General features: G+C 58.6%; 1 protein-coding gene and 1 long non-coding RNA gene across 2 annotated transcripts; both read left to right on the plus strand.

Moving 5' to 3' along the window:
- The first annotated feature begins 258 nt into the window (after positions 1-258).
- On the plus strand, positions 259-2,509 carry LOC148056302 (uroplakin-3b-like protein 1). Its single transcript, XM_087751979.1, has 6 exons — positions 259-387; positions 846-992; positions 1,095-1,326; positions 1,416-1,492; positions 1,929-2,058; positions 2,194-2,509. The coding sequence occupies exons 1-6, from the start codon at positions 342-344 to the stop codon at positions 2,297-2,299; spliced, it is 738 nt and encodes a 245-aa protein (XP_087608105.1). The 5' UTR covers positions 259-341; the 3' UTR covers positions 2,300-2,509.
- Positions 2,510-4,645: 2,136 nt separating this feature from the next.
- On the plus strand, positions 4,646-14,384 carry LOC148056303 (uncharacterized). Its single transcript, XR_015703460.1, has 4 exons — positions 4,646-4,784; positions 9,020-9,151; positions 10,049-12,224; positions 13,056-14,384. It is a non-coding gene; the product is annotated as an uncharacterized LOC148056303 (long non-coding RNA).

The raw sequence follows: 14,384 nt of genomic DNA on the forward strand, positions 1-14,384 counted from the left end.
GGGCCTCAGCTTGGTGGCATTTGGTGTCGGGGGGGGCACATGCTGGCACCAGTGGGGTCTGCGGGGAGCCCCGAGGTGGGCATCGCCCTGGGGTGGCACTCTCTGCCCCATTGCCTGGGTGAAGGCTGTTGCCCACCCGTGCCACAAGCGTGGCAGTTCTCAGCACGCCTCACTGGTGGGCGCTTGGGCATAGCAAATGTTCCCTGAGGAAACGAGCCTGACCTGTTTGCTGCGGGGCCGCGGCCAGCGCAGGAATGTGGGCGGTTGGCAGCCGCAGTTGGGTCCCGCGGGGACGCGGAGCTCCGCTGCACTCCCGCCCTCGGCACCCAGGCGCCTGCACGATGCTTCCACTGCTCCTCCTGCTCCTGGCAGCGGCCCACGGCCTGGGTGAGTCCGCCAACGCCATCGGGCTGGGCTGGGGTCCCTGCTGTCCCCTGCTTGTGGGGGTCCCCTGTGCAGGGGCATTGGGACCCCCACCCAGCCTGGAGGCGTGGGGCAGCTGATGCCCCCCCTGTTCTGGGTGCCACCCCTGGTGTCCCTGGCGTCACCTTCCTGGGTCTGCTGGCACAGCGTGGGGTCCTCTGGGGTCTCGCAGGGGTGCCCCTCCCCGGGTGGTGGCACGGGAGCGTCTTTGCTTCCTCTTTTCATGAAACGTGTCTGAGCCCAAAACCGCGGCCGGGAGGGGAGCGGGAGCCCCGCAGCCGGGATCACAGGGGTCAGCTCCCTCCTGTCCGTGTCCCCACGCTGAGCCCCCGGCACCGGCGCAGCCGGTCGGAGCCACCGGTCAGGGGCTGCAGCGAGGCGTCCGCACCCTCCGCCACATCCCCCTGGGCTTCTCACCACAGCGAATCTCACGTACGTGCCGACCCTGGCCAGCACCCCCCTGGGGGGCCTGACGACCACCTCCACCTTCGTGCTGGAGCAGCCCCGCTGCGTCTTCACCCAGCTGCAAGACGACGCCGTCATCTGGCTGGTGGTGGCCGTCCCCGAGGGTAGGTGGGCTGCGGCGAGGCCCCGGGGGAGCAGCCCCGGGCAGGGGTGAGCGCAGGTCTCCCCGTGCCCCTTGGGGTCCCTCCTCACCCCTATCTCCACAGCCGTAGAGAACTTCAACAACAGCATGGGACCGGGGACCCCCCACTGGGCCTTCCAGAACTTCCCCACCAGCGCCCATGCCTACATGACCCTCAACACCACCATCCTCAACTACCCCTGCCCCAAACCCCCCGGGGAGATCACTGTGCTGCGCGTCGGCAGCGAGACCAGCTGCATCGAGGATAAGACGAGACCCACCTGCAACGGCCCCCTGCCCGGCCCCGGGCCATACCGGTGAGCCTGCTCACGGGGACGTGGCCCCCCGGGACCTGCCGCAGCCGCCTGGCTCGGGGGAGCATGGCCAACCTCCCCTCCCGCCCCAGGGTGAAGTTCCTCGCCCTGGACGGCTCCAAGCCCGTGGCCGAGACAGCCTGGTCGGAGCCCATCACCCTGAGGACAGGTACCGCTGCTGGGGTGCTCATCCTGCCCCTCGCACCCATCCTGCAGCTGCGGGGTGTGGGGGGTGCAGGGTGGTCCCAGGGGGCTGCACGCTGAGCACCAGCGGCTCGGGGTGCAGCGTTCCTGTGCGCAGCCGGGGAAACTGAGGCAGGGTGCTGCTGCGGGTCCTGCTGGGGTGTGGTGGCATCGTGTGATGGTGCATTGTGTTTGCACGGTGCATTTGCATGGTGCAATTGCACATGGTGTTTGCACACTACCGTTGCATACTGTGTTCACACAGTGCGTTTGCACACTGCAATTGCACATTACATTCGCACAGTGCCTTTGCACACTGGGATTGCATATTGTGTTTGCACAGTGCAATTGCACACTGCGATTGCCCCCTGCGCTGCCCCGGGGTGCACGTGCTGCTCCTTCCCCTCCCGCTCTCTCCCCAGCCCAGCCGCTCAGCAGCATCCCCGTGATGGGCAGCGGGCACAGCGCCGGCATGATCGCCCTCACCTCCATCCTCTCCATCCTCTTTGCCATCCTGCTGGCCGGCCTGGTGGCCATGCTGGGCTTCTGGGGGTGAGTGCCACCCCTGCGTCCCACCGCACTGCCCAGAGCCATGACGGGTGCTGGGCACGCGGGACCAGCGTGAGACGGTGACACCGGCACCCCGTGGCCTCCACTCTTGTCCCTCACCCTCCCTTCCCTCCCCAGCTCAGACACCTATGGTGGCAGCAGCACCTTCAGCAAGCCGGAGGCGGTGACGGTGCGGCGGTACAACACCCACCATGTCTACGACCAGCCGGCGGCCCAGCTCTGAGCTCCCGCCGCAGCCCTCGCCACCACCCTCCCGGCACCGCACCGCCTCCCCGCCGGCTGCCGCCATCCCACGCACCCTTGGGTGCCCTCGCAATTGGGGTGCCGGTGGCACAATGCCCACCGCCGCAGGGGCACGGCCAGAGCCGCCCCGTGGACCGGGGCCCCGGGGAGCCACGATGGAGCAGGAGATTAAAAGCCTTTCTGCACGCTCTGCGCCCAACCTCCGTCTCCTGCTTGTGACCCCCCCCGGGAACGGCACCCACCAAAACCTCGCCGCCTCGCACAGCCCCCAGGAAAAGCCCCCACAGCCCCGCTCCGCGTCCCCATGCCCCTGTGTGGGGCTCTGAGCCCCCGGCCCTGGGAGGGGACGGCTGCCACCCGGGGCAGGGTGCGGCTGGGGATGCTCTGGGGCGGGAGAAGCATTTTCACACCCGGCTCGGGCCATGTGGTGCCGCATGTGCCTGGTTTGGATGGGGATCGAGGCCCCCCCAGCAGCCCTGGCGCTAGGGTGAGGGGCACAGAGATGCCCCCAGAGGTGGGGGGGTTACGGGGGGTGTTTCTCCCTGTTCCCTTCAGCCCACGGTGATTCCCCTAAGCCCCAAACCCGGAGGAGGGTCTCCCCCAGGCAGAGCTGGCCCAATCCTGCCCGGGTGCTGCTGATGTTCCCCCGCTAGCCAAGAGATGTCAAGAGGAGACTGGCAGCCTGGGGCCTGATCCTGCACCAGGGGCATGGGGACCTAATCCTGCACCAGGATGTGGGTCCCTGATCCCGCTCCAGGGGATGTGGGGGCCTGATCCTGCACTGGGGAGGAGTGGGCTGTGGGGGGCCTGATCCAGCATTCCTGATCCTGCACCAGGGTGTGGATCCCTGATCCTGCTCGGAGGGAGCGTGGGGCCTGATCCTGCACTGGGGTCATGGGTGCCCTGATCCTGCAGTCTGGGCAGGATGAGACCCCCCTGGTGCTGAGGACAAGGCGGCCAGAGAGAACTGCAGGGTGGCCGTGCCCCTCATCGAGTGGAGTCAGGGCAGGTATGCATATAAATGTATACATCATATACATACACATCACAGGATCGTTTAGGTTGGAGAAGACCTCTAAGATCACCAAGTCCAACGTTAACCCAGCACCGCCAAGCCCAGCACTAAACCATGTCCCTAAGCACCACATCCACCCGGCTTTTAAATCCCTCCAGCGGTGGGGACTCAGCCCCTGCCCTGGGCAGCCTGGGCCAGGGCCTGACTGCCCTTTCCGTGAAGAAATTTGTCCTAATATCCAACCTATGTATATGCATATACCTATACTAAACCCCCATATTTTTCTGTAGGCTCTGTGCGAAGGGCGGCATCGCATTTATACCCGATCCACGGTCACCGCGCCCTTACCGGGGTGTCCTTACGCTGCCGGGGGGGTGTTCGCAACCTGCCCCCCGCCTGCGCTGCCGCTGCCAGGAGCCGGCCTCCATGGAGCCCAGCCAAGGAAAACCAAGCAAATCCGGCGATTAACCCCTGCGGAGATCAGCCTGGGCGCAGCCAAGGGACGGGTTCATCTGGCAAACGCGGGTCCCCTCCGTCCTACCCCGGCCCCCGACATGAAACACCCATGTCACCGGCTTCGAGCGGCGGGGGGGGCTGTCCCCGAGGGGGGACGTGCGGCCCCGACCATGTGCGAGGCTGGAGCCGGCACGCGGGGAGGCGGGAGCGGCGGTGGCAGGGGACTGCGCCTCGGCCCCTCTCCCCCTCTGCGGGGGAGGCGGAGGGGCAGAGCTGCAGGACGGGGCAGCGTGTCCCCGCGTGTCCCCGCGTGTCCCCGCGGCGTCCCTGCCGTGTCCCCGCAGCAGCCGGGCAACAATGCCGAGGATCAGCGGCGCCTGGCGGCACAGCCCTGAGCCCCAGCTTTGGGTGCGGGCGAGCCCCCCGCCGCGGCAGGTCCCGCAGGAGGGGTCCCCCGTCCCCCCTCCTGCATTTATGGCACCAGGCCCCCCAGAAATGCCACCCCTGCCTCCGGGGGTGCTGCAGCCGGGGCGGGCAGTGCTTAAAGAACGAAACAAGGTGAAAACCCAAGCAAAGGGTGGGGTTTGGGGCGCGGGGCAGCGGCCGGCGCTGGGCCGGGGGCTGCAGCCCCGCGTTCGCGGGGGAGCGGGGGCAGCGGGGCCCGACGCGGGTCCGGTCCCTCCTCGCCCGCTCGCCCCGCCCACACCCGCCCGGGCACCACCCCCTGGCCGACAGCCCATATAATCACCCAATCGCCGCCTGGGAAGGGCTCCAGGCCCCGCCCCTTTCCCCGCCCCGCGCGCTGATCGGCGGCCGGCGGCGCCGGCCCGCACATGGGAGCGGGGCTGGGTGCCCCGGGTTCGAGGCTCCGCTCCGCTCCGCTCGGCTCGGCTCGGCTCGGCTCGGCTCGGCTCTGCTGCCCGCCCGCCATGGCCCGGCGGAGCGTGCTCTCCATCCGCATCGTGGAGGGCAGGAACCTGCCCGCCAAGGACATGTGAGTGCCCCCGGGGGGCCGGGAGGGCTTGGGGGAGACATCCCCAGGAGGGAGCCCCCCTTCCCCAGGAGTGCAGTGCGGTGTCCCCCAGCAGGTCCCTGTGCTTTGGGGACACCCCCAGGGTGGCTTTGGGCTGTCCCCCCTGCTTTGGAGGCTCACCCAGAATGGCTTGGGGTCCCCCCAGGCAGTGCCTGTGCTTTGGAGGTTCCCCCCAGGGTGGCTTTGGGGTCCCCTTGCTTTGGGGGTTCCCCCCAGGATGGCTTTGGGGTGTCCCCCCAGCAGTGTCTCTGCTTTGGGTGTTCTCCCTAGGGTGGCTTTGGGATCCCCTTTGCTTTGGGGGTCCCCCCCAGGGTGGCTTTGGGTGCCCCAGTAGCTCTCTGTGCTTTGGGGGCTCCCTCAGGAGTCCCCCCTGCTTGGGTTCACCCCCTGGGATGCCTTTGAGGTTGCCTCCCAGGAGCACCCCAGTGTTGTGGGGTGCCCCCAGCAGTGCCCCCACTTTGTGGGGTTCACCCTGTGCTGCTGTGGGGCCAGGGTGCCCCCACCGTGCACCCCCCACCTGCAGCTGGCCCTGGAGCTGGGTCCTTTGCAGGGACCCCCAGGCATGCAGCGGGACCCCCGGCACAGCCGTCCCCCCAAAAGGAGCAGGGGGAGCCCCGGCACTCTGGCCCCTGTCACCGCTCCGCTCCCAGCCCCGGCTCAAGCCCGCCCGGCTGCGGGCCAGGGGGCTCTGAAGTGGCCCCTTGGGTCGGGCTTTCCCTCCTTGGCAGCCCCCCAAGGGCTGCCCACGTGTCCCAGCATTATCCGCATCGCTCTGGTCCTTGTGGGGTGGGATGTGGGGACAGTGTGGGGTGGGACAGGGGGATGGCATCGGGGTGGCCCCCAGCCGCGGAGGCAGCGGGAGGCTGTTGAGGAGCTCTCGGCAGCTGGGCAGGGTCAGGGCTGCCGGAAAACCAGCAGAATCCCTGCAGCCGTCATGGAAAAAGAGGATAAACACAGAAAGAAACATGACTTTTTTTTTTCTTTTTTTAAATCCCATGTGTCAGGGCCTGATTTTTAAATCCTTTGGCATAACTCCCTGCCGGGAGCTCGGACCAGCATGAGGAGGCTCTGGTTTTTAGGAGGCTCTGGTTTTAGGAGAGCATGTTGCAGAAAGCTGCTGTACAATAACACCTTGAGTGGAGCTTTCCGGACCGGTGGCTTTGGGACACGGCTTTGGGCAGGGAGGGCGGCTGTCCCGGCGGGGAAGGAAATCCGCACGCCGGATCTGGCACACTCACCTGCCACCGCCTGACCTTGGCCGCCTCTGGCCGCCGTCCCCCTCCCCTGGGAACGGGGGCTTATGAGATCCGGTTCCTCTGCTCTGCCCTGGCACAGCCTTTGGGATCGCTGCCGCTTTCCCCTGGGGAAATCCTTCTGCGGAGTGTCAGTGCCAGCCCCAGGTGGGTTTGCACGTCAGACCCCGCTTGCAAGCACCCATGGGTGATGGGGCACCCCCAAACCCCCCTGGGGCCCCCCAGTCCCTGCAGGATTCAGCACAGGGAGTCGCAGGAGCAGGATTTGGCTGATGTTGCTGTGCGTTGTCATCCTCCCCGGTGCCACCCTGCTCCAAGCAGCCGTGCCACCGGCAGCCCCCTCCTCTCCCCCGGCAGCAGCAGTGTGATTTCCCCGGGGTTTAGCTCAGGCCGCCGCTGTGCCCGTGGGTCTCCCACCTCCTCCCGCTGCAGAAGGGCCGCTGTTTGGTTTTGCCTTCCAAGCAAGCGCTCGCCCAGCACGGGCTTGGCACCGTGCAGCCACGAGACCATGAAACTGCCCATAAAGAGTCAGGAAACCTGCTCCTGTTTTCACCCTCCGGCATGTCACTGCCTAACGCTGGGGCCAGAATCCGGGCAGGCGGGAAGAGCCCCAGCAGCGCTGGCTCGGCCCTGGGACACAGTGGGAGCGTGAGCCCCCCCCCAGCTGAGCACTGCAAAATCCTCCCCTGCATCTTCATTGCAGGAAAGCAAGGAAAAGGATCTGCTTTATTTTATTTTATTTTATTTTATTTTATTTTATTTTATTGCCCCCCCCACCCCTCCAAGGGCTGGGCAAAGCGGCGCCGCTGTCTCCACCAGTGAATTTTTAATTGCAAAATTCAATGCCTCAGCCCCCAGTGCTGCCCGCCAGGACGGGTGGCTGCGGGGAGCACGCATGTTTATTTCCTCCTGGCCCCTAATTTGTACTGTGCTATCAATCTTTAAAGCTTCAGTCTTCATTTCCCCTTTTAAAGCCCAACCTTCCCCTTTCCTAGCTCTTCCCCTGCACCAAACCCCCAGCCTCGCCTGCCTGTGGCCGCCCGTGCCAGCATGGAGGGGCCGGGGTGGGTGGCCGGAGCAAGCCATGCTCTGCGTAGGCGTCAGCAGGACGCCCAGTGCCCGCTGGGAGCCTGCAAGCCTTATAAATCCCTTCCCCTGACATCTCCCAGGCACTGGGTAGCGCCAGGGACGGCAATGCCGTGCAGACGATGTCATCCGGTGCGGTGCTGGGTTCCCCGCCTGCCTTTGCAGTGGGGATTTATCCCCCACCGATGTGGATCGCAGGCTCCCCGGCAGCTTGGGCACCTCTGCAGCCGCTCCTGCAGCCTGCGGAGGACAGCTTTTGGCCACCCTGTGTTTTAATCCCCAGAGCACGCAATGCCCCAGTGCTGCAAGGGCGCTTCGTGGCACCCTGCGTCCCAGGGGACGTGGAGCAGCCCACGTACTCAAAACATCCCCATGTTGGGGACAAGGTTTTCCTGCTGCTGGCATCGAGGCAGCTCCCATCGGAAGCCTGCCCGGTGTTGCTGGGCACGGCTCAGGTGGGCAGATGTTCCCTTTCTGCCTGCGTGCTCCCTGCCCGCCTGATGGTTTGCATAAGGCAGGGAATGTCAGCAACAGGCTCCGCTTAATGGCGCTTCAGCCACCGCGCTCATTAAAACCCTCTCCGGAGGGCGGCTGGCGATGGGGGCAGGCAGGCAGAAAGCTGCTCTTAGCAACCTGCCTGCGCTGCCAGCACCATGCGTGGCCCGAAGTGGTTGGGGTGCCTCGGATGGGGATGTCAGCGCGGTGCCCAGGATGCACAGCCCAGAGAAACCCCCTGCAGCCGTGTTCTGCAGGGCAGGGAGCACCCCAAACCCTTTTAATCCTCCCAGCAGCTGGCTCTCAACCTCCCTAGTTTGAGGATGGGGAAGTCGCTCTGTGCTTGGGGTCCCCAAACCCCCACCCATGTGCTCCCCCCCTTCTCCGGGATGCTCGTGGCTGGCTAACAAACACCGCCAGGACCAGCGTTAATGAGTAACCATGCTCAGAGCAGGCTGCTCTGCGCCAGCTGCCTGCGGGACGGGAGCCACAACCTTTCCACCCTCTTGGCCGGCACCCGGGTCCTGCTGGCTCCTCTGCTGCTGGCCAGAGCCCCCACCCCTGCCTGCATCTGAGTCACCTCATTTCTGATGAACTGGGGCAATAAGCTGTAAAATGGTGATTTTTTTTTTGGCAGCGGCACATGGGAGCGATGACTTGGGTCATCCCAAGGGAGGAAGCTGGGTCAGAGCATCGTGGTGGCTGCCAACAGCCCGTGGCCACCGTGGCACACGCTGCCTGCCCTTCGCACCCTCTGCATCGCTGGAGGTGTCCCCAGGGTTGTCCCCATCCCTACGGAGGTGTCGGGGCTCTGGTTGCACCCCAGGGCTGGAGCAGGCTGCCGTGGCCCCGCTCCCAGTGCGTGCAGTGGGGCTGCGGGTGCCTGGAGCCGTTTCGGGGAAAGGGTGGATTTTGTTTGTTCCTTGCCTTCCTATTTGGAAGAGGAAAGCCACCTTCAGCTGCCAGCGGGATGCAGTGGCCAGACACAGCCAGGGATGTGTTTCCCCAGGCTGGGAGCAAAGCTGGGGTCACCACGTGCCTGCAGCCATGGCCAAATCCACCCACCACAGCCGCTGGCTTCTGGGGGTGCCTTTGTACCCCCCCCAACTGCCCCCCAGCACCCCAGAGCCCTGGGGTGTGCCTACAAGGGGCACCCACGAGGTCCCCCCTCTGGGGGGGTTGGCTAGGGCTGAAGGCTTTGGTCGCCCATGACCATGAGAGCCCCGGGGGGTTGAGAAGAGAAGGGGTTTCTAAAGTTTTGGGACCAGGGGGACGGTTGGGAAAGGGAGGCAGGCTCATCAGTCCTTCTCAGATGGGTTTTGCAGTTGGATTTGGGTTTCGCTGAGGTCTGTTCTGTTTTAGTCTCTCCACAGGCGATGGGAGGTACGACAAAGTCACGAGAGACGCAGCGTAAACTGTCCGGGCCTCTGCATCACAGCATGCAGGGCTGAATGTCAGGCAAGTCCCACCTCGGAGAGCATTTGGTCCATTAAGGTACATTCAAATATACTGTATATTATGATATACTGCGGTGCCCTCCCTGCACCACCCTTTGTTGGCAGCAGCGGCTCCCCTGTGTCCCCCCAAAGGGGCCTTGCTGCCTTCCAGAGCTCCCTGGGGCTCTTCCTGGGCTTTTCCGAAGCCCACAAGGGGCCCTGCTGCCTTCCCGGTGCTTAGGCTTGGATGAATAACTTCCTCCCGTCGACAGGGAAGCAGGTTACGCCTCCAGCCGAAGTCGCGCTCCACAGGCTGGCTGTAGCAGCAATATCCCAAACCCTCAGGGCTGAGAAACTTCCCATCTTTGGAGAAATTCAGTTTCCCAGTGAAGGCTTTGGGTTCTCACAGACAAAGCTTAGGGATTCCCTGCCCCTCCAGGTGAGGATTCATTCCTGGGAGCATGAACTCACGATGCCAACCGAGGTGGGTCTGGAGGACTGAATAGAAGATTTCATGCAAGCCCCCTCTTCGGTATAGCTTTTAAGGGGATCCCAAATATCCTCTTTGGAGGGAATTCTGAATATTCCAGGGGCAGAAAGCAAAGTCTTCCCAATTCTGCCAAAAGATGGGAAATGCATAAGGATTAGCAGCAGATAAACTACTTTTTAAGTAAGATGTATGTTTGCACACATCGTCCATGCATAGGCATCTAACAAAATCCACCCAAGAGAGTGCCCTTACTAGAAGAAGATTCTGCAGCATAACTGCCACGTAAACACGATAGGTCTTGCTCAGGTTAATTTTAGTATTTGTGTCCTACAGAAAAGGGCGATAATTCACTGCTTGCGTAGATGTTATCCGTGTTCCGCATTCTTCCTCACCCTCCTGTGCACAACTGGTTGGTTGCTTTTTCTGCAGATAGCCCCAACGTGAGAGCTTCTTTTCTTCTTCCAGGGCGAACAGGAATCCTCACGCTCCCTCATCTCATGAGCAGAGCACGAGGGCAGCCTTCTCCCTGGAGAGAGACGCGGGGAGCTGAAGGTTTGGGAAGAAGTATGGAACTGCAGGAACTTTTGGAAAAGGCAAAAAGGGGCTGCACGAACTTCTGAAAAAGAAACCAAGGGAGACCAAAAACGGAGCCAAGAGAGATCAGGACGTGCCACTAAGAGATCAGGACATGCCACGAGCAGGGACTGTTTTCAGGTGTTCCTATTAATGAAGTGAAGTTCCCGGTGACTGGAAAAAGGGCAAGGCTGCACCCAGGAGCAGGGGGCCGACGCTGCTGGCACTCGGCAAACTATAGCGGGCTCGGTGAGAGAGGAACCCAACGAAAACACCTCGACGGCAGAGAGAAAGACAAAGGAAAGCAAAGAAAGACAATATCTAAAAAACAACAGCACTAAGAAAACGCAAGAAATAATTAAAAAAAGACAGGGAAGGGAATAGTAGTAGGCAGAGAAACGACATTAAAAAAGCGATAGGCATTAGCGAAATAAAGGAAAATGATGAAATTGGGACAGCAAACTCAAAGAGATGGAGAAAGAAAATTTAAAAAGCGAGGGCAGTAAGGAAAGACAAGAAATAATTAAAAAAACAGGAAAGGGAATAAAAGTAAGCATAGAAAGAACACTTAAAAAGTGAGGGGGATTAGGGAAATAAAGGGAAAAAATAAAAAAATAGGGACAGCGAATTAAAGGAGATGGAGAAAGAAAATTTGCTTTTTTTAATTTAAAACACACATGGAAATGTAGCTTAAAAAGCGACAGGGTACACAACACACAGGAATAAATTAAAAAATATGGATAGGGATCTTGATAAAAGTAGACATAGAATGAAAATTGAAAAAGCAACGGGGTTCAGGACAGACAGGAGAGAATTAGAAAATAAAGACAGTGAACTGGGTACAAGTAGCCATAGAAGCAGAAGTTAAAATTGATGGGAGTATAGCATAGACAGGAAAAAACTGAAGAAGAAGGACAGGAAACTAAATAAATGGAGAGATAGAAAGGCAATTTTTAAAGCAACTGGGTACAGGACAGAGAGGGAGGAATTAAAAAATAGGGACAGGGAATGGGATAGAGGGAGACACAGAAATTTAAAAAAGCAACAGGCTACAAGAAACACAGAAAAATTAAAAATAGGAACAGGGATGAGAATAGAAGGAAACACGGAAAGAAAATTTAAAAAGTGAGAGGGAATACGGAAGAAAGGGAGGAATTAAAATTTAGGGAAAGGGAGCCAGATAAAAGGAATTATTGAAATAGAAATTAAATAGCAATGGGGTACAAGAAATATAGGGAAGAATTAAAACAATCAAGAAAGGGAGCTGGGTAGAAGGAATTTTAAAAAGCAACTGAGTACAAGAAACATAGACAAGAATTAAAACATAGGGACAGGGAGATGGATAGAGGACAACGTAGAAAGAAAATTTAAACAGTGATCAGGTACAAGAAACATGGGAATATTAAAAAACAGGGAGAGGGAGATGGATAGAAGGAGCCATAGGAAGGAAATTTAAAAAGTGATGGGGTACAGGACAGAGGGAGGAATTAAAAAATAGGGACAGGGCGCTGGAGAGAGGGAAACGTAGAAAGAGAAATTAAAGTGCAAGAGGGTACAGAAAACACAGGGAAGCGTTAAAAAACAGGGAGAGGGAGCCGCAGAGAGGGAAATTAATAGGTGAAGTGGTGCAGGGCAGAGCTGGCAGAAGAGTAACCAGGTTTTGGGAGCTGGACAGGCTGCAGCCTAAGTCTCCAGTGACAAAGCGGGTGGCCTGTTCCCTGTGCCGCAGAACGCCGCTTCCCGTCACTGCCGCCGCTGATCGGTCACGGGCAAGGCTCCCTCCGTCCCACACGCGGGTACTCGGACGCAGGCTTTCACCCCATGGACAAACAGGGCTCTATAGTCCCAGCTTTCCTCAAATTCTTTCCTTTGGGGAATGGAGTGGAAGCAGAGAGCAATGCGAATTGAAAGCTTGCCACCTCCCGGACGCTGCAGAGTACTGTGTGCCACAGGAAAGGTAACCGCGCAAAGGGAACTCCAGCCAGCAGCTGAAAGGAGATGTGCAAGCGCCGGTGTACGTGTACGAACGTCAGGGATGAAAAAGGAAAAAGATGGATGGAGAAGGAATGTGAGTTGCCTAGCGCAGCGCTCTAACCCATCCTCACAAAGGCTGGAGTGCTCGTTTTCTCTCCCTTTATGTTCACGTATGTTGCTGAGCTTGTGAAAACAAGGGGTGGTATAGCACATGTAAGTATGTCCCAGTATGCCTCCATCCACCTAGCCACCGTGTATCTTCTCTTTTCCCAGTGCCATCTGTACAGCGCCGGCGATGTGCTGGCACCCCGTCCTCTCCCACTGCAAACCCCCGCGAGCCGCAGAGCCCGTACCCCTCCGTGCCACGCTCCCCGCCAACGTCTCCTTTGCCCAAGAGCACTAAACTGTGCTAACACCAGCGAGAGACCAAACCCGGGACTCCCGTGCTGTAAAACAAAGCACAGGCACAAACCTATTTTCATTCATAATCCACCACAGTTTGAATTCAGAGCTCAGGAGATGGGAGGCCACAAGTCACCCACTGCGCCTATCCGTCAGCCACACAATTCTCAGCCATGGATTTCATAGCTGGGTAAAAATGCACCTGCCCTGGTGATCCTAGACTGAGAGCTGTGATCTCAATTTTTAATAAATAGGTACAGTAAAACAAAATCCCATGGTAATAATAATAGACTCTAACCATGGGACTTAAGCCATGGGCACTGTGTGCTAGAGCTAGAGGAGGGTCTCTGCTGCTCAGAGCTGCTTTTTTCTGGACTAACCCATAGATGTGAACAAATCCTTCTCCTAGTCGCAAATAATATTGCTCAGATGATGGGATCCTGCCAGGTTTTCTACCTGAAAGCAAAGCAAAACAAAATACAAAGTAAAATATTTTTCCTTTATTTATTTTATCTGTTTTCAGATGAGTCCATTTGTGATGAGAGTCCGAACAGACATTTGTGTGGTCTCAGTACAGCTTTACTGGTGTGACTGGATGACAGCTCTCAAAATCCCCACGATGACTACAGCTTTCCAATCCTACCCTTTCATTGCAATTTCACAACATTCCCATAACTCAGCTCCCAACACAGGAAAAAGGCCTGCAGGCAAACAGATTTTGTTTCTGTAGCTGTATCAGATATCAGTGATGCACTGTGTACACACACTGGGTGTTGCCAGGTCCGGGGAGCCGCGACAGGGCAACCAAAGGGACACTACTCTCGGATATACCACACGAAACCCAAGGCTCAATTTAAACATCAGTGTATTGCCGGAGAGGAAATCATGGCTATTCTTTCTGTGACAGGAGCTGTAAACATGGGTATTAGTCCAAAACAAAGGTCGGTTACATACTCTTGCAAGCTTCGAAAAGCTTTCAGCTCCTACTGAAGAAGACAACTGCAACAGAAAGTGATCAACAAACCAAGGAGGTGGTTGGATTTTCACTAACAAATATTCCTTTTACTTGCTGGAGTATGCTGGAGCCAGAAATTACAAAAGCCTACACATGCTGTGTCCGGCATCTCTCCCAAATATTGGTACCTAGTCATTCATTTAAAAAGCAGGTATGGGCATCATTACAGGATGTAACAGCATCCCTAATGTATTATGATTTCATTCCTCTGAACATTACAAATCACTTCTTTTCGGGCCCTGTTAAGCCTGACCTGCCTGAAACTCAGTTCAGGCAACTCGGTTTCATTCAGTTCCCCCTCTGTCGCCCTCCCAGCCCGGTGCAGTAGCAGAAATTGCTTTAGATATTTGCGTTCAGATCCAGGGATGGTACATTTGTCCTCAAGAGCAAAAGGTCAGAAGGACGTTTCATCCCTCTCCTGCCTACAGCGCTGCAGACTTCGCACACGGTAAGAGCCGCATCTTGGTGTGTGCAGTGCAAACAAACGACAACCACAAATTTGTCTTTGAGAAACAGAAGACAACTTTTAGACAAATAGACCTACTTTGGGTCCCCAGGGACATGCAACCCTGCGTCACCTGTGGGATGCAGAGAAAGGCTTCCAACTCTCGTGTCTTTCTGCAGCCTTCAAGGGCTGCCTGAACCTTGGTGCGTTCTTCCCTCCTGTTTTTGCCTGCGTGCAGATGTGCTGGTGTCGGCGAGGTGGTACATTGCATAAAGTGCCCTCACCGCCTCCTCAGGGGATCAGAATTTCCCACCCCTTCCAGGACAGCTCAGCAGTAGCAGAGGTTTCCCATCACCTTCAGAGGCAAATGCTGTTATAGCAAAGATGATGAT

The sequence above is a fragment of the Nipponia nippon genome, unplaced genomic scaffold, assembly GCF_047370975.1.
Source record: "Nipponia nippon isolate SJK-2023a ecotype South Korea unplaced genomic scaffold, ASM4737097v1 scaffold_15, whole genome shotgun sequence".
In the NCBI taxonomy this organism is placed as follows: Eukaryota; Metazoa; Chordata; class Aves; order Pelecaniformes; family Threskiornithidae; genus Nipponia; species Nipponia nippon.